Source organism: Anabrus simplex, chromosome 4 (assembly GCF_040414725.1).
Source record: "Anabrus simplex isolate iqAnaSimp1 chromosome 4, ASM4041472v1, whole genome shotgun sequence".
Classification (NCBI taxonomy): Eukaryota; Metazoa; Arthropoda; class Insecta; order Orthoptera; family Tettigoniidae; genus Anabrus; species Anabrus simplex.
Window position 1 is genome coordinate 143201675 of NC_090268.1, and position 26090 is coordinate 143227764.

At 37.6% G+C, this 26090-nt stretch overlaps 1 protein-coding gene across 1 annotated transcript in view; it reads right to left on the bottom strand.

Annotated features, from left to right (window-relative positions):
• Nucleotides 1-26090, bottom strand: part of rod (rough deal) — a 404971-nt gene that overhangs the window by 310609 nt on the left and 68272 nt on the right. Inside the window, exon 5 of the mRNA XM_067146037.2 lies at nucleotides 18800-18881. Coding sequence (XP_067002138.2) covers nucleotides 18800-18881 — 82 coding nt within the window. The remainder of the gene's footprint in view (nucleotides 1-18799; nucleotides 18882-26090) is intronic.

A 26090-nucleotide genomic window follows, 5' to 3' on the forward strand; every position in this document is an offset into this window, starting at 1 on the left:
GTTGACAGAAGTTTGCCCTTTCGGGCAAATAAAAGAGATGATTGAAGAACAAACCAGTAAGAGTGAAAAAATGGAAGTATGGATAAGAGAAAAAACGGACGACATGGCTGCACAGGCGAGAAATAACACCGAGGAAGTGGTAGCATTAAGGGAAAAAGTAGGACGACTTGAAGAGGAGAATTGCAAGCTGAAAGCAGAAGTGGAAGCAAATACTTTATACAGAAGGAAGAAGTGCTTGTTTATTTATGGAGTGCCTGAGGAGTCGAGAGAAGGCAAAGTACTTACAACTTATAAAGTAGTGGATCTAATACAGAGGAAAATGAAAATAAATTTTAGTGAAGTAGATATTGACGATGTGCAGAGAGTGGGGAGAACTAGAGGCAACAGGCCTATAAAGCTACAATTGTTTTCAACGTTGATGGCGGATGTTGTGTTAACAAATGCGGGAAACGTACAGAGGGAGAAAATATGGATAAAGAGAGACGTGGGAAGTGATGCGATCAGAAACGAGAGGATACTCAGAAAACACAGGATACTGGCTGTAAAACAGGGGCTAAAGGCAACTATTAGAGGTCAAAATCTAGTGGTGTCAGACAGAAGCTGGAAGAGGATCTGGTCTGTGGATAGATTGATGGATTTAGAATTGAAGTTAAAACAAGATGAGGAAAAGGAGAGTAGTGCAATAAACTGTAGGCAAATGAGGCGAAATACAAATAACAGTGTGCTGAGGATGGACGTAGGGATGAAGTCAAAGCAGGCCGAAGAAAAAGAGAGTAGTGCAGCGATTAGTGGAGATGATAGGCAAAATACCAGAAGTATCAGTGTACCGTGTGAAGAGAGGCAGGGAGAAGTGCCAAGTGCTAAAGTGACCAATAACAGTGTTCGGAGTGAAGAATGCTGGTAGAGAGGCGAAGTGAGAATATGGCTATTTGCAGTGAAGAGGGAAGTAAAGGAAGTGTATGCAGTGAAGTAAGGGAAGCGCAAGGTAAAAAGGTAACGGCAAGGTTAAACTTGGGGAGCCTCGACCAGAGTAGGGCCAGATACAGGAACAGAGATCTGACAGAAATGTGGGGTACAAGTGGATATGAGAGGGGGGTAGTTACTAGAAGTAAAAAACAGCAGTAGGTGGTTTGGTTACTGAAAATAGAGATGAGAAGCGAGAATGGTTGGTAGGGTTTGGACATTGGTATATAGAGTACTTGTGTAGGGTAAGAAAAGTTGGCTGGGTAGTTAAATTTAGTTATTATTGATGTAGCATTTGTGTAGGGTATGAGGGTTATTCAATGCTGAGAAGTAGTGATATTTTGTCTGTTTTGGTTTAGATTACATTGTAGGAGACGTAAGTGCTGAATATGTATTGTTGTAATATATAAATCTATTTGTGGCGAAATTGTGGAGACGGAGGGGTGTATGAGGTATTTATTGCTAAAATGTGGAGAGGGAGAAATGATAGCAGAGGTATGTCTTTTAATTATAGTGTATTTCAGAGAAGTAGTGCATAGGGACCTATATGTATATGTGAGAGTGGAATAGGTATTATGGGGTATTCATTGTTAAAATGTGGAAAGAGTAGAAGTATGTCTGTTAACTAGATTGTAATTAGAGAAGTAGTGCATAGCGGTCTATGTGTATGTGTGAGAGTAAGCAAATTGTGGTTTTGCGGTCCTGAAGTGGATCAAGCTTGGTTAAGCAAGAATAAGTTCCGACAGGTGAGGTGTAAGGTAAACATAGGCATGGTTGGCCTGAGCATACCTAAGCAGAGTAGGTCAAGCAGAAAAACAATGGCGGTGTGGGAATGTGCTGAGTAAACAAGGACAGTTGGTGGAAGGTGTAGTCTTGCTCCGGGATCGCATATGTGATGTTTTAAGTTTATTATTTACTGTAAGTAAGGCAAACGGTTCATAGAGGGAATCTACCGTTGGCCAGTTGATTATTAATATTATTATTATTACTATTATTATTATTATTATTATTATTATTATTATTATTATTATTACTATTATTATTATTATTATTATTATTATTATTATTATTATTATTATTATTATTATTACCATTATTATTATTACCATTATTATTATTATTTTTATTATTATTATTATTATTATTGTTGTTGTTATTATTGACATCACTATTATTATTTTATATGTGGGTAGGGGGTATTTTATATTTAGTTATTTATTTATTTATTCATCTAATTATTTATTTGACGTGATAGTGTAGGGTGGCTTAGGAATTGAGTATTTTTTAGGAGGGAAGTATGGAGGTGCCATGGGGAAAAAAGGATGGCTGCCGTGGTGACCTATATTTGAAGGCACGTTTCCGGAGCATCTGATGGACTCCATGGCACGCCCAAAGGAGTGCAGGATGGCATGTGGTTTTCTCTCCCTAGTCATGTATAAAGACGGAGTGGGGGTGGGCCCATTCCAAATGAAGAAGGGGTGGGAGGGGCCCACGCAGATTAGAGTTAAGAAGATAAGATGGGAATAGATGAAATGGAAAAGGGAGCGGCGCCAGTTAAGTGGATGGGCCACATTGGATTGGTGAGAGGGAATCACATTGTCATCTGTGAGGATTATGGGGGTCCATAGTTAGACCCAGGGAGAGGACCGGCCATGTCATCGACGGGAGGGTGGCCTTTCTCTCACCAAGGGTGATGACATGGCCGGATAGTAGTAGTAGTAGTAGTAGTAGTAGTAGTAGTAGTAGTAGTTAGTTAGTATTATGCTCTATTGTGAACATGTATTGGGGCTAATCGACTGTGTTGTTCATAAATAAATGCCAATGACATGCCTTTATTAAAAGTTGTATTTTCTTCTCTATACTGCATGTTTATGCATGGCATGGTAGTTTAGATTTTTCAGCATTACTTTGCATGGGAGAAGAGAGGCAACTTTGCATTGTTTTATGTCTTGTACAAGCTTCCAATCAAGTTAGAAATAGCTTAATGTTTCCAAAATTTGAAATGATACTTGTTTTCTTGTTTAAAAGAGGTATTAGCATGAAAGAATGGTAGGAAATCTCACTCCACAATATGCATAAACAGACGGGTAATGAATGAATAAATGAATGAATGAATGAATGAATGAATTTCACAGTATTTTAAATGTATGCATCCCAACGTAGAATTTATTGGAAAGAATTAACACTTTCAACACTATGCCCGTACCGGATAAGGGCGCACTGCTTTCCTGCTTCTGGATAGCGCCCCGTTAGTGACCACTAGAATGCAGCAGTTATCGGGAATTTCGAACTGAAACTATAAACAGGGTATTTTCTCCTTGCCGTGACCTCTAACGAAGCACTCTGTGTGCCGTGTGCTGCGCGTGCCAAATCTGTCGCGCTGTCAGCTGTGTTACTGTGTAAACATGTCTTCACGCTGGCTCAATGATAGTGATATTTTGGATATTTTATCGGGAGAAGCGGGTTCAGAGATGGATGAAAGTGATGACGACCCTGCTTACGAACCGGATAACGTATCAAGTGATAGTTCAGGTAAGATTTTTATTTATTATGTCACTTTGGAATGGAAGTGTTTAGCTGTATTATTTTACTCCAAATACAAACAATAGAAATACTTCACCTACAGAAATTTGGGTTTAATTTTTTCATTTAGGCGAAGAGACGCAGGCTGATGATTCGTCACTAGATGAACTACTACCTCCAACCAAGGGATGGGAACCATACATGATACGTGCAGCTGGATATAAACACACGAGAAAATCATGCCCGTATCACATACGGGCGCCGTTCAGAAGCAGGAAAGCAGCGCGCCCGTATCACATACGGGCGCCGTTCAGAAGCAGGAAAGCAGCGCGCCCGTATCCCGTACGGGCATAGTGTTGAAAGTGTTAAGAGTATATATAACTAAAGAATTCTAGTAGCCACTATTATGTCTGTAATCAGACTATGGTTAACGAAACCTCAAATTCCACCATCAAACATTATTGAATAACGCCATCCATCTTTGTATTGTAAAGAAAGAATCCTTTTATTTATATTCCATTGTTGTGTTCAGCATCTTACCACATCGTACCATATGTTTTTCTCGTGATTTATTTATTCCATTTAATAAAGAATGAACCTATTTTAACAATTTAGCCAGGAGTAATTTTATTCATAGCATAGATACTTCACCTATCCTAATCCAGTTTATAATTATGCCAGTGACATAAAATAAAATACCTGCATATCCAAATGAAACTTGCATCCTTCAGGAGATTAATATTATGTACCCTGCTGACTGGGGTAGCCACAGCACATATACATTATGGCATTTTAATAATAATGTTATTTGCTTTATGTCCCACTAACTACTTTTTCGGTTTTCAGAGACGCCGAGGTGCTGGAATTTAGTCCCGCGGGAGTTAGTTTACGTGCCAGTAAATCTACCGACACAAGGCTGATGTATTTGAGCACCTTCAAATACCACCGGCCTGAGCCAGGATCGAAGCTGCCACGTTGGGGTCAGAAGGCCAGCACCTCAACTTGATATAGGACTTAGGAAGATGTTTTTGAAGCATAGATCAATTTGGCTTCAGAAGAAATGTAGGAACACATGAACCGATCCTGACTTTACATCTGATCCTAGAGGATCGAATTAAGAAGGACAAGCCCACATACATGGTGCTCGTAGATCTTGCAAAGGCATTATATGGAAGTGAAACATGGACGATAATTAGTTTGGAAAGAAAGAGGATAGAAGCTTTTGAAATGTGGTGTTACATAAGAATGCTGAAGGTGAGATGGATAGATCGAATCATGAATGAAGAGATACTGAATCAAATTGGTCAGTGGTGAGAATTGATGAAATGAGATCGATTTGGCTAAACATGACCAGAAGAAGAGATAGAATGATAGGACACATCTTAAGACGCCCAGGACTTGTGCAGTTGGTTTTTGAGGGAACTGTAGGTGGTAAGAATGGTAGGAATAGACCAAGGTATGAATACGACAAGCAGATTAGAGCACATGTAGGATGCAGCAGTCATGTAGAAATGAAAAGGTTAGCACAGGATAGGATGGTATGGAGGGCTGCATCAAATCAGTCTATGGACTGATGACTAAACAACAATATGAATGCATTTTTCTGATCAATTACTATATTAATTGCAGACATAAATTCCAAAGATTTAAAAGAAAATATAGTTCATAATCTGGACCTGTGAGCTGTAAGATGTTTTCTGAAGACCAGCACAGAATAACTGTATCCACAAAATAATCTTTTAATCACTGTTTCAGTTATAAGATAACAAATACTTCTGCAACTGTAGCTGCTACTACAACTACAAATAATAGTACCATCATAAAATAAACCACTGTATACAGCATTATTAAATAAGTAGAACACAATTTAAATTAATTTTAATTTGTAGCGGTTCTGTAAATGCGTTGAATTGTGTCCGTACAAAGTAAATATTCAGCTCAGACGGAAGAACATCTGAATTTAAATGGCATCGTCTCAGGTTGAAATCTTCACCACTCCTTTTCATTTTATTTTGTTACATGACAGTATAATATAACTAACACTAGTATTATGCACCTGCCTTGTCCCAAAACTAACATTTGTGTTATTTACATTGGTAAAGAACAATAACAAAATAAAAACGATACCTTCAACAAGACTCCAACTTGCGACCTTCGAGTCATTAAGTGAACGCTTAACTGCTGTTCCACAAGAAGCACATACTGAATGACTCCTTAAACACCAAACTAGTGATGGGTCGTTCATGAACGAACTGACTCTTTTGAAAGACTCATTGGAGAGAGCTAGCTCCCTCCTTGCTCCTTGAGAGCTAGTCGTTCGTTTATGAGTTGACTCTTGTACGAGCTAGCTCCCTCCTTGCTCCTTGAGAGCTAGTACGAGCCAACTCTTTTATCAACTGCGACTCCAAGAAAGAGCTAGCTCGTCCCATTGACTCTCGTTCATTTCTAGCCAATACCATGCCTCAGATAATCATGTGACATATAGAAGCCGCTTTCTTTTTTAAAGGCTGCCCTGTCTAGACCTCTTCCCGCACTCAGTCAGTGCGCCACAGTGCGCTGAGTGCAATGGTTGTGGTCTGTCTGTTAGATACGTTTTGTGCCACAGTTCTGGCAACTTACTACCTAACGACAGAATGAAATGAAATAAACAACATGTTATTGAGCAATACCGGTTCACTTCCTGCATGCACTTATAATCTATGATGGATGTAGGGCCTAGTATAGATCCAGTAGGTTAAGAGCAAATGAATGACACCAAGTTTGGGTTAACTATCCTCAACTAAGCACGAGCAAACAGTCACTATACTGAATATACCACTCGGCAAGTAGAAATGGCGTAGTTTTATTCTGTCTGAAATAATTAAGAAATACTCTGACAAATCCGCACCTGTTTCTTAAATGCGGTTGTTAGTTATGAATCATCATATGGCCAAAATCTTTCGGTTTTACGGTACAGTGGATAAAATAACATACCGTAGTTTTAAATCGAATTAAGGGAAATAGAAAATAACGCGAGTTTTGACTTTAAAATATAGGCTACATAACTCATGCCAAAGTGTATAGCGCAGTACATTTTCAAATAATTATTTATTAACGTGCAGTCGTGTAAGGAGTCCGGCTCCTTAGCTGGATGGTCAGCATTGAGACCTTCGGTGCAGAAGGGTCCAAAATTCGATTCCCGGCCAAGACGGAAATGTAATACTTCTGGCTCGGGAACTGGGTGTTTGTGTTTGTCCCAACGCTTTCCTCTTCATATTCAGACAACACACCACAATACCAACCACCAAAGAAACACGCAATATTGATTACGTCCCTCCGCATAAGGTTAGCATGAGGAAGAACATCCGTCCGTAAAACAGGACCAGCCGGGCTGAGTGACTCAGACGGTTAAGGCGGTGGCCTACTGACACCAACCTGGCAGGTTTGATCCTGGCTCAGTCCGGTGATATTTGAAGGTTCTCAAATACGTCAGCCTCGTGTCGATAGATTTACTGTTATGTAAAAGAACCCCTGCGGTGCTAAATTCCGGCACTTCGGTGTCTCCGAAAACCGTAAAAGTAGTTGGCGGGACGTAAAGCCCATAACATTATTATTTATTATAAAACAGGGCCAAATCCACATTTGCGGAACAGTTCGCACCCACGACCCCACAAGTGTGGGAAAAGTGGAAGAAGAAGAAGAAGAAATAGGTAGTGTAATCGTGTACGGAATGCCAATATATCGAACATATACGTCTCATGCGGTGTAGGCCCAATCATTCTTGGAAAAAAAAAATTGAAGAAAGTGTGACCATACTGTACGCGAAAAAAAAAAGGCAAAATGCTTTGCGTACTGTAGTACACTTGGTTATATGTACATTTGTGCTGATAGTAGTTTCATTATTTTCGTTAAAGATCACGTTTAATCAGTTATGTTTCCTACGCTGCATTATTGAATGAAAGAATCTGTTGTTCCAACGCGGAGAGTCAAGCGAGAAACTTTCTGTAGCTCCAGTCGAAAGAAGATATTTGGAGACATCTGTTGAGTGAAATATAAACTACGTGAACGGGAATAGAGATTTTTCTTATGCTTATCTAGACTGCCGGGGTCGAACGGAAGTATTGCGAATATCTCGAACATACATCCCATACGGTGCATTCAATCTTGAAAGACATCATTTTAAGGAGAATGGAACTTAGGCAAAGTAATATTAGATGTCATCAATTAAAACTGTATATTTGTGATACGTTTCTTCGTTACTGTATATAAAACTTTATCATTGGATTAATTTCTAATGTTGCCAGCAGTGTGTATATATTTTTCGTTTGTTTTATTCCAAGAGTAGCGTGCCAAACTGGATATTGTGTTGCCATCTGTTGTGGGAAAGGTGAACTACCTCGCGCCATCTCGCTCCTTCAAATAAAAACGGGCCATGATTAATCTAGAAAATTTAAAATGACACTATTTTGGCCTTTTATGAATAAATAACTCATGCCTTAGTATATACCATAGTAACTTACATCCCATTACATTTTTAAACAATTATTTATTAACGTGTAAGTATTGCCAATATCATGAATGTACGTATCGTTACGGTGCATTCAGTCTTGAAAGGCATCACTTTAAGAAGAAAGGAACATAGGCAAAGTAATATATGTTATCCAGTAATACTGCATATTTGTGATACATTTCTTCGTTACTGTATATAAAGCTTTATCGTTAGATTAATTGCCAATATTGCCAGGAGTGCATATATTACTTGTTCATTTGTTTTATTTCAAGAGTAGCTTTCTAAACTGTACATTGTGTTGCCATCTTTTGTGGGAAATGTGAACTATTTGAGCTATATCGTTCGTTCCCGGAAGTCATACAGAGCGACCGGAAGTCATAAAGAGCCGTCTGCCCTAAACCGGATGAACGTATGAACGAACGAACCTGGAGCGGAGAGCGGCCTCTGACTTCCTCGGCTCGCTCCTACTTTCCCGCTCCCAAGAGTCGACTCTTTTGAACAACTCTCAGTTAGGAGCGGGAGCGAATGAGCTAGCTCCCTCAAAAGAGCTAGTTCGACCCATCACTACACCAAACACCATAGGTAACAGGGCTTCTACTGTTCATCTACATTGTGTAACAGCACTGGGATCCAAAGTAAAAATTAGAATATATTCAGTGTTCAAGTATAACCACAGTGTTTTTCTTCTTGACAGCTGTACACAAACTCAACAGACCCAAGATATAACTCACAAGACTTTCCTATAGAGGAGTTAATTAAGAGGTCACTGTTGGAGGATAGAAATTGATTCCAATATAAGTGGTCCGTTATAAGAAATTATACATCTTCCAGTTAACTCATTCTTGGTTGCCAGAGTTTTTCCCCAATATGCCAATTTGGGCTCATCGGTTGGTAGCTAGCACACCTACCATGATGCATGGCCAGTGCACATACTTGGAGCCACAGGCAGTGAAAATGCACCATGAGAGTCTTGGTCTCTTTTACAAAAACTGATGCCTGCTAGACCATAAAATGATTTATAGTGAAATTATAAAGTTACTCATTCAAGACAAACATTTCAGTTTCCTCAATGGGAATCAATCATCTGATGGCCTAGCAGGCATCATTTTTTTTTTTAAAGGTATGAAGTCTATCATAGTAAATTGGCACAGCTTGTGGCTCCAAATAGTCTACACAGTGGCCTCCACTGTATGCAAGAACCACGTGCCTTGGCAGGGGTGCTTGTTACCAACTGATGAGCCCAAATTGGCATATCGGGGCAAAACATTGGTAGAGTTAGCTGGAAAATTTATTTCCAATAATGAACCAGTTATATTGGAATTACAAAATTATTCATTCAGGGCAAATATTTCAAGTTCCCTATGTGAATCAATACCAATATAAGAAACTGACTCTCCACAGATATAGATATCGCAATTTAAGAATGTTATATTTGGGTTGTTCCATACTGACTATAGTAAAATAAAGGTATATAATTAGTCCACTTCAATCAATACACTCCGATACCAGAAGCCACGACGCATCATCAGCCTTCTACAAGATGAGGTATTCAGCCGCTACGGTTATCCACAGTGTATTCTGTCACGACGCGGGAGTCAGTTCACATCACGGAAGTGGCAGCAAATGATGACTGAATGGGGTGTGGAGTACTGGACCACCCCTATCTACAACCCAAGGGCCAATCCAACGGAACGAGGGAACCAGGAACTAAAAGGGATGCTACGAGTCCACCTAATAGACAAAGAACATTGACTATGGGACAGTCAGATGCCGCAGTCACTACTTGCCCTCCAATGACGACACATCAACTGTATATGGATAACACGTAACATCTCTGTCATTATTGACAAGAACGAATACATAGCGAAGTATTGCAAGCCATCCACTTAATTTGTTGATTACATGACAAAGACCACAGAATGTTTCCAAGACAACACCTATTTAATCAAACGTAAAGATCCAACTAACATCATACAAAAGTCTACTTAAAAACCACACACTTTCTTCTCACCGAAACAAAATCCGCAAAACTCATAACAATGAACCCCCAACTACCGACAGCTAAAGCCTACCCTAAAATACATAAAGAAAACATACCCATGAGACCAATCATAAATTACAGAGCTAGCCCAACCTATGAACTTTTGCAATTCATTCAGAAATTCGTTAAAAAGCATTACTCGTTTTTAGCAAACAAGACAGTACGAAACTCAACAGAATTTTGCAATAGAACTAAAGAATTAAAGATTGAACAACACCATACTCTTGCTTCATTTGATGTAACAAACATGTATCCAAACATTCCCACTAAACAAACAACAGAAATAATCGAATCCAACCTAAAAAAAACTACAGCAATTTGAGCACCCTAGAAATAGAATAATTCATGAACCTACTTGAATTTGCCATCAATAACAATTATTTTAAATTCCATGATACCATATACCAGTAACAGGGCCTACCTGTGGGATCTCCGGCCTCCGGGATACTAGCTGAAATTTACATAGATCACCTAGAATATACATCAATCAGTAAAATAGAAAACATATTCTTCTGGTGCAGATTGGACCCCCACTAAAGAGATCGAAAACAACTGCACCTTACATTACTTGGACCTAACAATAACCAGACATGAAAACCATTTATCTTACAAAATCTACAGAAAACCCACACATACCCCAAATATCATAAAAATCAATTCCATCCACCCCAACACACAAAAAAGCAGCTTACAACAGTATGGTATACAGAGCCCTCAACATACTGATGACAACAGAAGATCTAAATAATGAACTACAACTAATTCACGATATAGGCAAATACGATGGATACAGTAAAGAAATGGTCAATAAAATCATTCACAAGATTAAATTCCAACCCAAAATCAAATTAACAAAAATAGACAAACCTAAGAAAGATTACTGGGCTACCACTTCAGGTCATACTAACGAAATGTGAAAACCGCTCTGGATGGAGACATCTTGTCAAGGTTGCAACAAGGAAATGATGGAGTTATGAGGTCACGACGCTCAGTAATGAGCACAACGACTAATGATGAAGAAAGATTACGCCCTATTTACCCTTAATACACACTTATACCCCATAACTAATGTTGTTAGAACGTACAACCTGAAAATAGCATTTAAAACCCACGCACAACAGCACCAATATTATACATAATGCCAAGACAGTTAACAACAATAAATACAATCAATCAGGAGTTTACTGTATTAAATGCAACAATTGCGAAATAAGTTATTTTGGACGTACAGGCAGAAACTTCATAATCTGCTACAACAAACATTTAAACGCAATAAAACATAACCACTTTTCATCAATAGGTTAGCATATCGAAGAATTCAAACACAGGTTTATGGATATCGAGAATGATATGAAAATATCAAACAATTTCTAAGGGCCCCTGCTTAACATAACTGAAGATTTCTACATTTCCCTAGACCAATATGCTAATCCTAATTACAATATAAATGACATTATGGAGAAAACCAATATCATCTTCAACAAAGTTATTCCTGCCCTAAAAAATTATTACCTCAAAATAGTAAATAAACAAAACAGAACATAAAACGCTGCAATAAACCAACAAACGACAAGCCCAGCTCCACTCCTATCCCCACAATAGCCACTCCCCCGACCCCTCCATTCATAACCCCTCACTACAGCGAACATAAGTCCAAGGCGCACACGTAGCAGTATGCAACGAGCTCCCAAACAGAACGTCACCCAACCATAATAACAACAGCAGTAAGTACAAATTCACTCTCGCACACAACTTCAGGCATTCCTTCAAACTTACAACACTTTACTCATATAAGCTTATCTTTCACAGATAACTACAGCACCGGTACACAAATAGAGACAAGGAGGAAGTTACCACCAAAAATCTATATTCAACCATATCCAAAAACCAAGACTTCATCATCTGCTACTAACTTTTGAAAACAAGTTTACAGCAGAGCCACATATTGTCTCTATCCACAATACTGGACCATTTAATGAGTTTTATTACAGGCATACATGAAGATATCTTTTAGTCAAATAGGACATACTCAAGAACCTACACCACTGTTAGGAGCTCAAAATAAATCAACATAGGTGCACAAGACCCCAACGAGGAAGTCTGAAGACATGAACTTTTAAATTCACCAAGTGTTTCATATACATGTTTTCAGTGTTTTGAATGTGTTTAATGTGCATGTACTATTAGTTTTAAGCTTAGGTTAAGTTTTTTACTACCATATTTTAATCTCACAGAATCACGAATGAAATGACGATAACATCCAACTCATATCCCCATTAGACATCCGGATGTGCTAATGGATGACATCTTTTTAGATAAGTAACACAAACCAATGCCTAATAGATGTAATACTATCATTTGTCAGCTGATGATGACTAAATAGTCGAAACCAGTACTGATGTAAGTCTACATTTACAATAAACAGTACTGACAGGTGGAAATTCTTTCTTATCCATATACGTGTGATCAGTCAATACGGACATGAAACTCATAAATAACAATACATCAACTGTGTCACCGGCTATTCCCCAGCGGAGCTGTTCCTTGGTAGACAGCTATACGGCACCGGGGATTGCGAGATTCGTCCATCACCCACTTCTAGTCAAGATCATGCAGCTGTTTCCCTGGCAGAGAGGCAGCAGCAGAACATCAAGAAAAAGCAAGCTTTGGCCGAGAAGAGATCCCTTACCCAGGCCGAGGGTCGAGATGTCGAAGAAACCCCGATCTTCCTACCAGGCCAACAAGTACTGCGACATAACCACCCAGTCAGTAATAAGATTGGAGGGTTTCACACAGGTCTCGCACCTAAGTAGGATGGTCCCATCGAGGTGGATACCCCGACCCCTGACAACGCACGATCCGGTCAAGAGGAGGAGAGCACATCCAGCGACATCAAGGAAGAGGGAAGATACAATCTACGACCAAGGCAACGTCAACGAGTGTGACAGACTGTGGATATTGTTTCAAGTTATAGGGGAGATACTGATACAAGTGTGAAAAACTGATAACTTGAAAACAATATTCTCTCACCCATGGGTAAATAATGCAAGTATCGAGCTTGAATTATTATTATTATTATTATTATTATTATTATTATTATTATTATTATTATTATTATTATTATTATTATTTATGGAGTTGGACTATCGCATTGTTTGTGAGGTTATGTCACGAAACATGTACTGCACATAGACACTTATACGAGTTCAGTTAATGTAAGAATCTGTATATAATTTATTATTAACTGTATGTTTGATGTATAATCCACACAGATAAAATATGTGGAAGAACAAGCAGAAGTGTTAAAAGAACATCTTGGTGGAGTGAAAGTGAAAGAAGCCATAATGAAAAGGAATAAAGCCAAAAAAACTCTGGATATGGCTAAGTCTGACAGAAGAATCAACAGCGACTGAATAGACAACAAAATTGGAAGAGATGGCGAAAGAATATAGATACAGGAAGTTGGAAATCAAGAGAATTGTACAGGAAGAAAAAGGGAAAAGTTGGGAAGAATTTACATCTGAACTGGAAGAAGACAATAAAGGGAATATGAAAATGATATATGGAATAGTAAAAAGTAAAAGATCAGATAAAGAAGCAATTACAGCTCTGGAGACAGCAGATGGAAATATAGTTTGCAATATGAAATATATTAGGGATACAATGAGACAGTATTTTGACAACCTCCTAAATGGCCTTAAGGAGATCTCTGTTGATGATGTAGGACAGAAAACAATAGAGGAAGATATCCCAATTACATGGACAGAAGTAGAGCAAGTTCTCCATAATGAGAAGTGGTAAGTCAGCAGGAGCTGTTACAGCCGACATGATTAAAGCTGCCGGTCCACCAGGAATACAGTGGCTGTATAGAGTTCTCAGAACAGTATGGAAGGATAACGAAATACCTGAAGATTGGACAAAAGGGATGATAGTTCCTATCTTTAGAAATGGAGTAGAAGGAAAAGTGAAAATTACCGAGGCATTGGGGAGAGTTTACAAACAAAACTGAGCAAGATAGTCGAGGATATCAGAAACTATTATACAGAGTAATAAAATTGAAAAAAATTATAAATCAGGAAAAAATAAAGGCATTAGAGAGGGAAGATGGGTCCATAGTACATGACGAAAAGAGTCTTCAGAAGGTGATGGCAAAATATTTTGAAAAACTTTATAATCAAGATGACTGCTCGGAGGAAGGAGATAAGAAAACGGAAATAACAGATGGAGAAAAACAAGAGAACCCGATAACATGGTTGGAACTTGAAAGGGCAGTGAAAGCAATTACCAAAGGTAAAGCAGGTGGAAAAGACTAATTAAATGCTGATATGATTAAGGCAACAGGAAGCATTGGACTACAGTGGCTATACAGAGCCCTCAATGCCATATTGAAGGATGAAAGGATACCTGAAGACTGGCAAGAAGGAAGCATTGTACTACTGTTCAAAAAAGGAAATAGGAAGAAATGTAAAAATTATAGAGGTATAACCCTATTATCACATGGACCAAAAATAATGAAGTCATAGACAAAAGACTGAGGGATATAATCAGAACACAGTTAGAGGAAGAACAATATGGCTTTAGACCAAACAGATCAACAATCGACTTTATATTTACAGTGTGAACGATAATGGAAAAACGTCTGGAAAAGAATAAGGAAATCATATTCGTATTTTTGGATTTGGAAAAAGCTTATGATACAGTTAAGAGAAAAAATGTATGGGAATGGCTACTGAAAAGGAATGTACCAAAATCATTCATTAACAAGATAAAAATGTTGTATCATGAGAGTAAAAGCAGTGTACAAGTGAGGAGTGGTGACTGAAAAGGAAGTGCACTGTCACCATTATTGTTTACTATATTGATAGATGAAATCACAGAACGTGGAAAACAGAGTATCAGCAGTGATGAAGTGAATGCTTTGGTACTTGCAGATGATGCGGTGATTGGGAAAAGGGAGAAAAGGAACTACAAAGGAGACTGGACATTTGGAGCGAAAATCTGAAGGAGTTTGGAATGGTAATTAGTAAAAAGAAAACTGTAATCATGCACTGTGGAAAAGAGAAAAAGAGAAGCCAAATGAACATAGACGGAGAAAGGTTAGAGGATGTTGAACGGTTTACATATCTGGGTAGCATTATTAATGGAAGTAATGAAATCAACCCTGAAATTAATAACAAAGTAAAGATACAACATTTTATCATCAAGTCAGAGAGCTTTTATGGGATAACAGAAGTACCCAAGAGAATGAAATTAACATTATATGAACAGTATTTCATACCAATTGTAACATACGGACTAGAAACATCGGTAACTAATTACAGACAAGATAGTAAGATCCAAACAGTAGAAATGAAATGTTTAACAAAATCTGTTAAAAAGACAAGAGGTGGAATTCAAAATATTAAAATCATATAAGAGCTAAATATAGAACCGTTAGTACAGAACATACAGAAAGAAAGAATGAGATGGTTTGGACATGTAAAAAGAATGGGAAAAGAATGAGTAGCAAGAAGGGAATTGGACATAGACCAGTTGGAAGACCGAGAAGAAGGTGGATGGATCAGATTTGGAAGGACATTAAGAGAAGCTGGATTGGATGTGGCAAAAGTAATGGACCAGGAAAAGTGGAAAGACAGAAAGAAGTGGAGGAGGCTTGTTAACGACATCCAGGTAACTGGAGTGAGACATTGATGATGATACCCTCCTATCACATGGCCTTAAAATTATGGAGAAGATCATTAAAGCCAGAGAAAGGGATATATTAGAGCCTATCTTAGAAGAGGAACAACATGGCTTTAGGGCTGGAAGAAGCAGAACAGATTTGATATTTGCTTTGAGGATGTTGGCAGAGGAACAACGGGAAAGAGGAAAAGACCTTATTATTGTGTTTATGGACCTTGAAAAGGCTTATGATAATGTTCCTAGATAAACAATTTGGAAAGGTCTTAGAAAACTTGATGTACTGGAGTACCTTATTAGGAAGATCAAAATGCTATATACTAATTGCAAAACCTGTGTCAGTATTGGAGACAGTCACTCTGAATGGTTCAATACAACCAAAGGAGTAGAAAAGGGAAGAGCCTTATCACCTATTCATAGCGGTTATGGATACCATTTTGAAGGAACTAAAAGGAAAAGGTAATAAAGAATGTCAGGCTCTGGTGTTCGCAGACAATGTGGCAATATGGCATGAAACAGAGGAGGCAGTGCAAAATAATCTGAATGCATGGTGTAAGAAGTTTGATGACTATGGAATGAAATTGAACCCATCAAAAGCAGTAGCACTGAAAATCAGCAGACATAATACAGAATTAAACATAAAAATACAGGACCACCAAGTTGAAGTAGTACACCAATTCAGATATTTAGGAAGCATATTGGCTAGTAATAATAGAACTGATATAGAAATAAGAAACAGAGTAACCAAAAGCTCTAACTTTTACAGTATCATTAGATGCCTACTATGGGATGAGAAGGTCCCACAAAGAACAAAAATGACCCTGTACAAGTCATATTTCATTCCCATCCTTACATATTCTCTGGAAACCTGCACACTAACATCAAAGGATTGCAGTAGGATTCAAGCCTATGAAATGAAATTTCTTAGAACTGCCCTCCAAGAGGCATGACCAGATCACTTGAAATTAATCGATGTAGGAAAGACTTATGTCATCTAGACTTAAATGGTTTACGCAGGTTAAATGAATGAATAGCACAAGGTTACAATGTGCTTATTTGGGAAAGAGAATAACAGGTAGAAGAGCAGCTGGAAGACCAAGAAGAAGATGGATGGACCAACTGAGGGAAGATGTGGAGAGAAGAAGATGGAAATCGGAATCTGTCATGGACAACAAAATCTTTTTGAAGAGGCAACTTTGGAAGATGCTCGTTTTCAAACACCCTACACGGCTCACTGGAAGGGCAAACTGAAGATGATGATGAATCCACTACAGTATTGTGAAACACACTGTAACATCCAGAATGACATATCTTCGACACTAGATGATGGTAGAATATTCTGTACATTATATGTATGTATTAAATACTGTAGCATTTACGAGAAGGCATTTTGTAACATATCTTTCTAGAAGCCTGGCCAGGCACATATACAGTATAAGGAGGAGGTCTTGATGGCAGAGACGAGTTACTGTTTAGTTGGAGTTATGGCTTAAAAGGACTTGAACTTGTGACCACATGTTGTGTTTGTGCCGACATGCTGTGGCAGTAGCAGTCAACTGTTTCAAGGTTGTTATCTCCATGGGATCCGTGATAGGTAGTTGTTAAAATGATGGTTTATTGATGTTTTCAGAGTGAAGTATTTTTGTCTGCGATGGCAGTGATTAAGGTTATGTGTATTTAATTTGTAAATAATTGTGAATAAATCCCTGTGGGCAAGTTGTCAGAATTTTGTGTGCATCTTTGTGGATACAGCAGGTTACGCACTTAACTTTGTATAGCAATTTTTTTTTTTTTTTTTTCCTCTAATCTGATCATTTATTGTTATATTCGTAATATTATTCAAATAACTTTTGTAAGTGCTGTTCCTTATAACCCGCTTCCTTCTCTCTTCATTCCCGTAAAACTTATTAATCCTTAAATGTCAAAACATATCAGATGTAAGGCTTTTCAGGCGTTTGCTCTATTAACCAGCGTTTCGTCTTAGGTCTGACACTAGACTCGTCAGAGTGGGATGTGTCAGACCCTACCCACTGACGCTGGGGTGTATGCAGGTGAACTTATCAGAAGCCCTTATAAGAGGCACAGTCTGATAACTGCATACGGGAGATCAATCTCCACAATGGAATTATTGCCCGCCTAGCAATTCTGAATGGAAAATTCTAAATTCCCATGGAGGGAATTAGATATTTTTCACCAAATGCCTGAAAAGCCTTACATCTGATCTGTTCTGACATTTTGACATGCTCTATTGGTGAAAAATATCTAATTCCCTCCATGGTAATTTAGAATTCTCCATCATTAATCCTTTGCTTTCTCCACCATACATTATGACTGAGAAAATTATCTGATGTATTATTAAGTGTTCATGAAAATGAAAACCTACAACCCTTTTTCCACTCAATGACCGGGTCAGGGATGGGATGAATGAAGCCCCCAACTTACGGCGAGGATGTGAATTGCGCCGACTGCCGAGGCCGGTTGCACCACTGGGGCAATGATTAATGACCGACAGATGAAATGAAATGAAATGATAGTGGAGTGTGTTGCTGGAATGAAAGATGAGAGGGAAAACTGGAGAAAAACCTGTCCTGCCTTCACTTTGTCCAGCACAAATCCCATATGGAGTGACCAGGATTTGAACCACGGTATCAGCCGTGAGAGGCCGGCGCGCTGCCACCTGAGCCATGGAGGCTTAATTAAGTGTTCATATGTCGCACAATTCATTTGGCAAACAGTCAGATGCAGCAAATGATGCATTTTCACAAAATCAATGCTAAAATAAAGATTACCAGAAAACTATACAGAAGCATTGGGGGGGGAAGACAACTTTGAAGTTAGGACACTTATCTCTGTTTCATACATCCATTTGCTTTTTTGCTGAAATTTCAATGTTGACTAACATTAAACGTCAAGAGTTGGTTTCTACAGTATAAAGCTCAATGTGTGATGATGATGCTTGCTGTCTAAAAGAGCCTAACATCTGAGGTCATCGGCCCAAGCTCAACTTGTAGGAGCAATTAACTTATGTTGCAAGCAGAGCTACACAAAAAAGAAATCCAACCTAACAGAGCAAATAAAAAGAAAAAATAACAGTAAAATATTACCTTATTAGTACTGCAAGTTCTTACACAGCAACACTGAACATCTGCTCCATCTGTTGCAGGATTTGGCAGCATCCAAGATATCCTGTAACATTTACACAATAAAAAGACAATGTCATTTTTTGCCATGCAATAACTTCATTGACCAAGATGACAATCAGAAAAAACAGATGGAAGAGAAATGCCTTTAATCTTTAAAGAATGAGAGTCTTATCACTTGAAAACTACAGAGCTAAGAGAGGCACACACACAGAAGGCCAAGAAGATAATTTCGAAGTCATTGGACACTTTAGAGAAAACTGAATCGGATCCAGTCAATGCAGTGTACTATGGAAGTGCATTACAAATTGAAGATTCCTGCAACTTAAATTGTTTCTCGTATCTTAATGAATAAATCTAATACCATTTGAGGGTGAATATAAGTAAAGGTAATACATTACATTCCTGCACCCAAATTAATATTTAAATATTTCTTACAGATATTAAACTTGCGTGGAAGTTTCATCAAAGGATCAATATTTTCAATTAACTACAATCTTCACCACATGAGAATATGGCTTTTCTAAATCACATTTTAATGCCAATGATTTCTATAAAATGCATTTTTCATCAAATGACTAAAATCATAGAAGAGAATATCACATCATTCATTTCTTGGAATCAATATAATTGACCAAGAAGGTAAATGAACAGTGCCAACCTGATCCAGGTTGTCTTCACTTCTTAGAATTCTTTTAGAGTAGTTTTAGATAAAATGTTTCTAAAACAGTTCAATTTTCTAACGAATTATTTCAAAGAGTAAGAAGCTGGGTACATTTTTTCAAAAAAAAATATACACTACGTCTTATGTTTTCCATGATCTTTGTCGTTTTCAAGGATAACAAAATAGAAACATGACAATACAATCTTCCAAGTGTTCAATTCTTATGTTCTCATGTATAACTCATGAATGCTTTATCACAAGATAAATTACTATGATTTGATAATTATATCAGGTTTTTCTCCACATTTATTCAAAATTTATATATTATCAATCTTGTGTTATGATTTTAAATTTATTTTATATATTTAATTATTCCCGTTATCTTTTTAATCAGTAACATAAGATAGAGCATCTTTAGATAATATATCATTCATGGGCTACAATAGTGGCACAACTCAAAAAATCCAGTTCTGAGATAAATAGTACAAAGTTTCCCCTTAGTAGTGAAATGCAGAAATCATACGATTACCCTGTGAAATAAAGAACAAGCGGTACTAACAGTTTCAACAGTTCAGTTAATAAAAATGTAATTTAAAAATTGCTCCTTCATTCCCCACTGACCCCGCCATGACCTAGAAGTTTTAAAATGTGTCACTATTGCTGTGATGTTCTTTTTATAGATTGTTTTGGACTATCTTGGGAATTTGTAGCTTATAATAATGAAACAAATTTATGGACAAAGCTAGTCTTATTTTCTTTTCTTTTCTTTTCTTCTTGAGTTGTGCCACCACTATTGCAGCCCATGACCAGTATATAACTCCTGCTTTTCATGAAATTTCTCCTTGGAGGATAACATTTCCACTCAGGAAAATGCTATGGTCACTAAAAGCTGTATACAATACCATTTCAATACGATACTGGGCGGAACCAGGAAAAAAAACCCTCATTTTTTGTTCTGTTTGATCAAACTTCAGAAAATTGGCAAAATGAAACGAACAAAGCCGCACAAACTGACTGATGCGAGTGAAAATACAGAAGCAAGTGAATGTGAGAAAACACTTGATGGAAGTGTCAATTGTAGTGTTCAGGGCGACAATGACCAGAGTGAAATTTATGGTGTTCAAAACAATGGTAAATCAAACATTAAAAATACGTCAAAATTTCAGTTGTCAGGCAAACGGAAATTTCAGCAATTGTGGTTTGAATTACTGCCGTGGCTGCGCTATGAAGAAGGAATTGCGAAGTGTGAATTGTGCAGTAAATTTCCTAGTATTGCCGACCAAAATTCTAAAGTTGTATCCGGATTTTCAGGACTATTTAAACTGGAAACGTTTAAAAAACACGGAAAATCCTATCCTCACTCGTAGTGTCAGGAGACTGAAAGTTTCAAGAAAAATCCTGAATGTGCACCTTTAGCTATGGATGCTAATATATGAATGCATTGTTCATGGCATCTTATCATATTGCAAAAAAATAACAGACCTTACACTGACTTTGAAGGTTTGGTCGCATTGTTGAGCAAGTTGAATGTTATCGATTCAGAGAAATATGTAAACAATAAACAATGCAGAGAATTTATTTCATACATTGCCTCAGATCTTCGTAAAGATTTGGTATGTGAAATTAAGGAAAGTTTATACGTCAGTATCTTACTCGATGGATCAACAGATAAATCTGATGATAAGGAGCTCATACTTTACGTTCGTTTTTTAAAAGAAAATAAGGTGAAGGAGACATTTCTTTCTATTGTGTCATTGGAGTATGCAACAAGTGATGGCTATATGGAAGCTCTGGAAACAGAATTGCGTCAGTTAGGGCTTGGACAACTCTTCACAGGTACAAAACTAATCGGCATAGGGACTGATGGAGCACCATGTATGATTGGTGTTTGTAATGGTTTGGTAACAAAAATATCTGAAAAACTTGAGAACTTGGTAAACGTTCATTGTGTTGCACATCAACTCCAACTCACCGTTCTTCACTCACTGAAAAATGTGAAACTTAAAATCATTGATGAAATTGATTCTACACTCAGGAAACTATACAAGTTTTATCGACATTCGCCAAAACGACCTCGCAAACTGAAGAAAATTTTGGGGTTACTGGAATGTGAAATATCTAAATTGCAGTACTTACGCCAAGTTAGATGGATATAGAAAGCAAATTAAATGCTTTGCATGCAGTTGTCAAAGACTGGGAATGCCTAGTGGTGCATTTAGAGAATATTTCTGAAAGGAAAGGTGAAGAAGGAATCACAGCTAAAGGTCTTCTAAGGAAGATCAAGGACTTCAAATTTGTCATCACAATTCACTTCTTGTCTGATTATCTGAGTATATTCAAAAGACTTTCACTTGTATTTCAGAGGCATGATCTGATTTTAAGGCAGATAAGAGTGCATGTATATAATGCAATTAATTCATTGCAGCAACTTCAGAACACCAAGGGCCCAATGGAAGAAAAATTTGTGTCTGCTACAACACTTTCAGGAGTTTTCAGTGGAATAAAGTTATCAGGTGTGTCGGATAAGAATTTCACGAGCAACAAGGAACATATTTTGGCACGTGGGATTAACTTTCTGAAAGACACATATCTTCAAAATGATGATATTCAAAGTGCCACTGGTGTTTTTGACACATATTCCTGGCCTTCAGGAAAAAAATTGGAAAATTATGGCAACAGTGAAATACGGCTTCTTGAAACTCATTTTTCTAAACACCTTCAAATTGAGAACAACATAGAAGACATACTGAGCGAGTGGTACGAGTTCAAAATAGTCGGGAAAGATCTTCCACCAAGTGATCTACTTGAAAAATCGCAGACTATGAAAGAACGATTTCCAATTTTAGGAAAGCTGCTCAGTATAGTGGCAACAATTCCTGTATCGACCTCCTCGTGTAAGCGAGTGTTCAGCACAATGAATATTATTAAACACAAACTGCGAACCAAGCTTGCTGTGAAGAACTTAAGTGATCTCATGATGATATCTTTGAATGGACCATCTATAAAGGTCTTTGATTCAACAAAATGTATTGATCGTTGGTATTTTGGTGGGAAATCAAACAGGCACATGTAGTATAATTTCAAAAGACGCTGACCTTGAAGGCGACTGGTGACTATTTCAGTTAGTATTTCTTAAAACATAAATTGTTTCTATTCCATTCTTATGTGAATTGATAGACTAGACTACTTAGGGGCACATTTCAAAAACAATACGTAGCTTTATCCTAGTCTAACCTGTGGTTTTTATAATGTTTATTTGAAAAAAAATATGCTGGCTCGGGCTGGCTACTGAATTATTTCTAATTTTTCTACCCCTGCTTATGATACTGCGACATTAGAGGTAACAGACAAACATCATAATCGTGAGTTTGAAATAATCTCACAGTGTTCTGAACCCGCACTTCAATTTCAATACAAACTCGCTGCATTAAAGGACAGATGATAGACGTTATACATTACTCTAATGTTTCGATACATGCTAAGACTATGTACGTCCTTACCTTGTTAAATACAAGCACCTTGCACGTCTCTATTAAAATAGCAATTACACAGAATGCTCAGGAACACATTAAAAATGAACACTCCACTTAGCAAACTAGACAATCACTATTCACGACAATAATGGTTACGAGGTTTTTTTGAGATCTTCTTGCCTGAGTGTTGTGATGTTTGGGATATCACTGTATATTTTTAATTATTGAACTATATATTTAATTGATAAGATGTATATATTTAATCACTGATAGGTCATTTTAAAATTAATGTGTATAGATATATATATAGGGTTTTTATCATCCATTTCAATCATCATTTCATTTCTTTGTATCGCGGCTATAACGTATTCTGAACGAACAAACTATAGGGTAAAGTATTTCAACATCATGCATATTTATAACTTGCAGTAAACTTTCCAATAGCCGTTGTGAGGTGACCAGAGTCAGCAGGCTAATTTCAGCCCAGTTCCAGGAAAAGTACGTCATCGAGGTTACGAGAGACCTTACCCTCTCCACCTCATGAAAAGACAGTTGATACATTATTAACACCCACTTTTCAAACTCAGCTTCGAGACGCTTTATTTCAGCGGGAAAGTTCAGCCTATGTGAATGAACGTAACGAAGCAACGTGATGGATCCACAGCAATACAAGGGAGAAGGGATGAGACCTCGAATCTTACTGGAACATGTGATATGGCTGATGGAAGGAGACTTTTGAACCAATATATACCACCGACAAGGGCTGGAGAGGACACTAACATTCTCATTCAGATTCTCATTCAGACTCACATTCAGATTCGTATTCGGAGATTCGGACATTCTGATTCTGATTCTCACGCTTGGAAGATACTCTTACTACGATTCTACGTCTACACATCGGAGAAGATTTTAACTTAGTTCATTTCGCATCTGAGTATATTCTACTCAAAAGTTATTCTCATTGGGACTTGTTATCTCAATGACGAGAGGTAGTCAACGGGAGACCGGTTCTGACTGGTATAGGGGAGGAGAGCTTTTATTATGAATTTAGCTACGCTACTGTTCCGTAATACGGAAGAATACGAAGGTATTCTCTCCATGAACATAACCCATGGTGGTTTTGCACTTAAAATTAGGACTCATTACGACTTTATGTAAGGAGTACAATAGGAAGTGTTAAAGACAGGAAATGTGGATGTAGGACTGGAATCCAACAACAGATGAGGCAGCCTGTACGAGAGATCCACCTATCTTCAGCTTCAAGACAACAGAGTCTACATTTGGTGAGCTTATGGCATAAGTTACTGCAAGTCTTCGCGCAACAGTTCATTTTCTTAAAGTTAATTTCATTCACTTTTTCTTTTGCTTCCGTAAGTTTCAGATTTCGTTAATACGCCGTTACGTCACGTTTTCATCTTAATAAATAGCTGTTTTAATTTGTATTTTATGAAATGATTATTAATGATCCTAAAATTCCAAGTTAGTGTACTTAATGATTTGTGTTCCGTTCACCCCACCCCTGGGAGTTATTTGAGTCTCATTACGTATTTTTAATTATTATTATTATTATTATTATTAATTATCTACTTTTGTTTTCAAGCCATAAGCTTGAAGACTGGCGCCCTTGGGGTTCTGTTTCTGGAGAAACCATGACATATCATTTATTTATTTTAATATTAAAGTGACCCGCCACGTTATAAATTTGTCATACATCTGTGGACAAAGTGGGTACGTCACATATTGTCGCCACAACTAAGGGGCTCGTAAATCATTAAGTACTGGTATAGAAGGATAAAATCAGTAGTTTGGGGGTAACTGTTGTGTATCCACAGTATATTTTTCTTGTGTGTTTGATTTTGGGGGTAACATGGCTGAGCAAGAGGAGAAAGACATGACGCTGCGTAGTGGACACGTGCTGAAGGGTAGTACTTTAGGTAATTCTAAGGAAGAGTTAGATAAATGTAGAGAGGAGGAAACTGAAATTAGGAGCGAAGATAGCGAAGGGAATAAGAGTAGGAATGACGAAGTTACGTTAGATTCAGACGATAGTACGATGGGGGGCGAGGCGGAAGTTAGTCCTAACATTGAGAGTAATAATACTCAGTTACTTGAAATGATGCAGTTAATGTTGAGTAAGATAGAGGACAGTAAATCTGAAATAAAAAATGAATTGGAACAAATTAAAACAGATGTAGAACAAACTAAATCAGAAATTAAAAATGAAGTAGAACAAACTAAACGAGAATTAAGTAAGGCATTGAATGAACACAAGGTCGAAGCTAATAAAAGGATGGACGAACATAGCAAACAGTTACAAGAATTATTTAAGCAAAATGAAAGATTTAACAAGCAGATAGAGGAACACAAAGAGACAACTAAGCAAAACAAACAAGAGGTAGAAAAGAAATTTGTAGAGCAGAGGAGTGAGTTGTTGGGATTAATGGAAAAAGAAAGCAACAACACTAGAAAGGAGTTAGAGACACAGGTGACAAGTATTAATAAAGTTGAGATCCAAAAGGAAGAAATAAAATAATTTAAAGATCAGGTACAAAACAAGATCGATACCGTTAAGTGTATAATAGAAGACAACACAAGGGAACAAAGAGAAAAGTTTGCGATAGTAGAAGGCAATACAGTGGAAATTAAGACATTGAAAGAAAAACAGAACACTGTAGTGAATGAAATTGAAAGAAGAGATAAAGATGTAGATAACCGCATAGCGATGGCAGAAGCACGCATACGACGAGAAGTAAGAGAAAGGCAAGGTAACACAGAGGCAAAGTCATGGAGGGATTTACAGTAAGGAAATCGAATTACCGAAGTTCAATGGGAAACAAACTAACCCATTAGAATTTCTTAACATAGTAGAAAAACGGTTTGGGAAACGGATTGAGGAAGGGTTTATGGACTGGGAAGAGGCGATCGACATTATTGATCATGCTTTTGTGGGAGAGACGCGATCCTGGTTTTCAGTCTATAAAAGTAATATGAAAAGTCTGAAGGAATTTAAGACGAAGTTCACAGACAAATACTGGAACGAAACCGTTCAAAGCCGTGAAAGAGAAAGGGTAGTATTCGGGAAATTCAAACATAATGAATGTGTCTCTATGACTGAGTA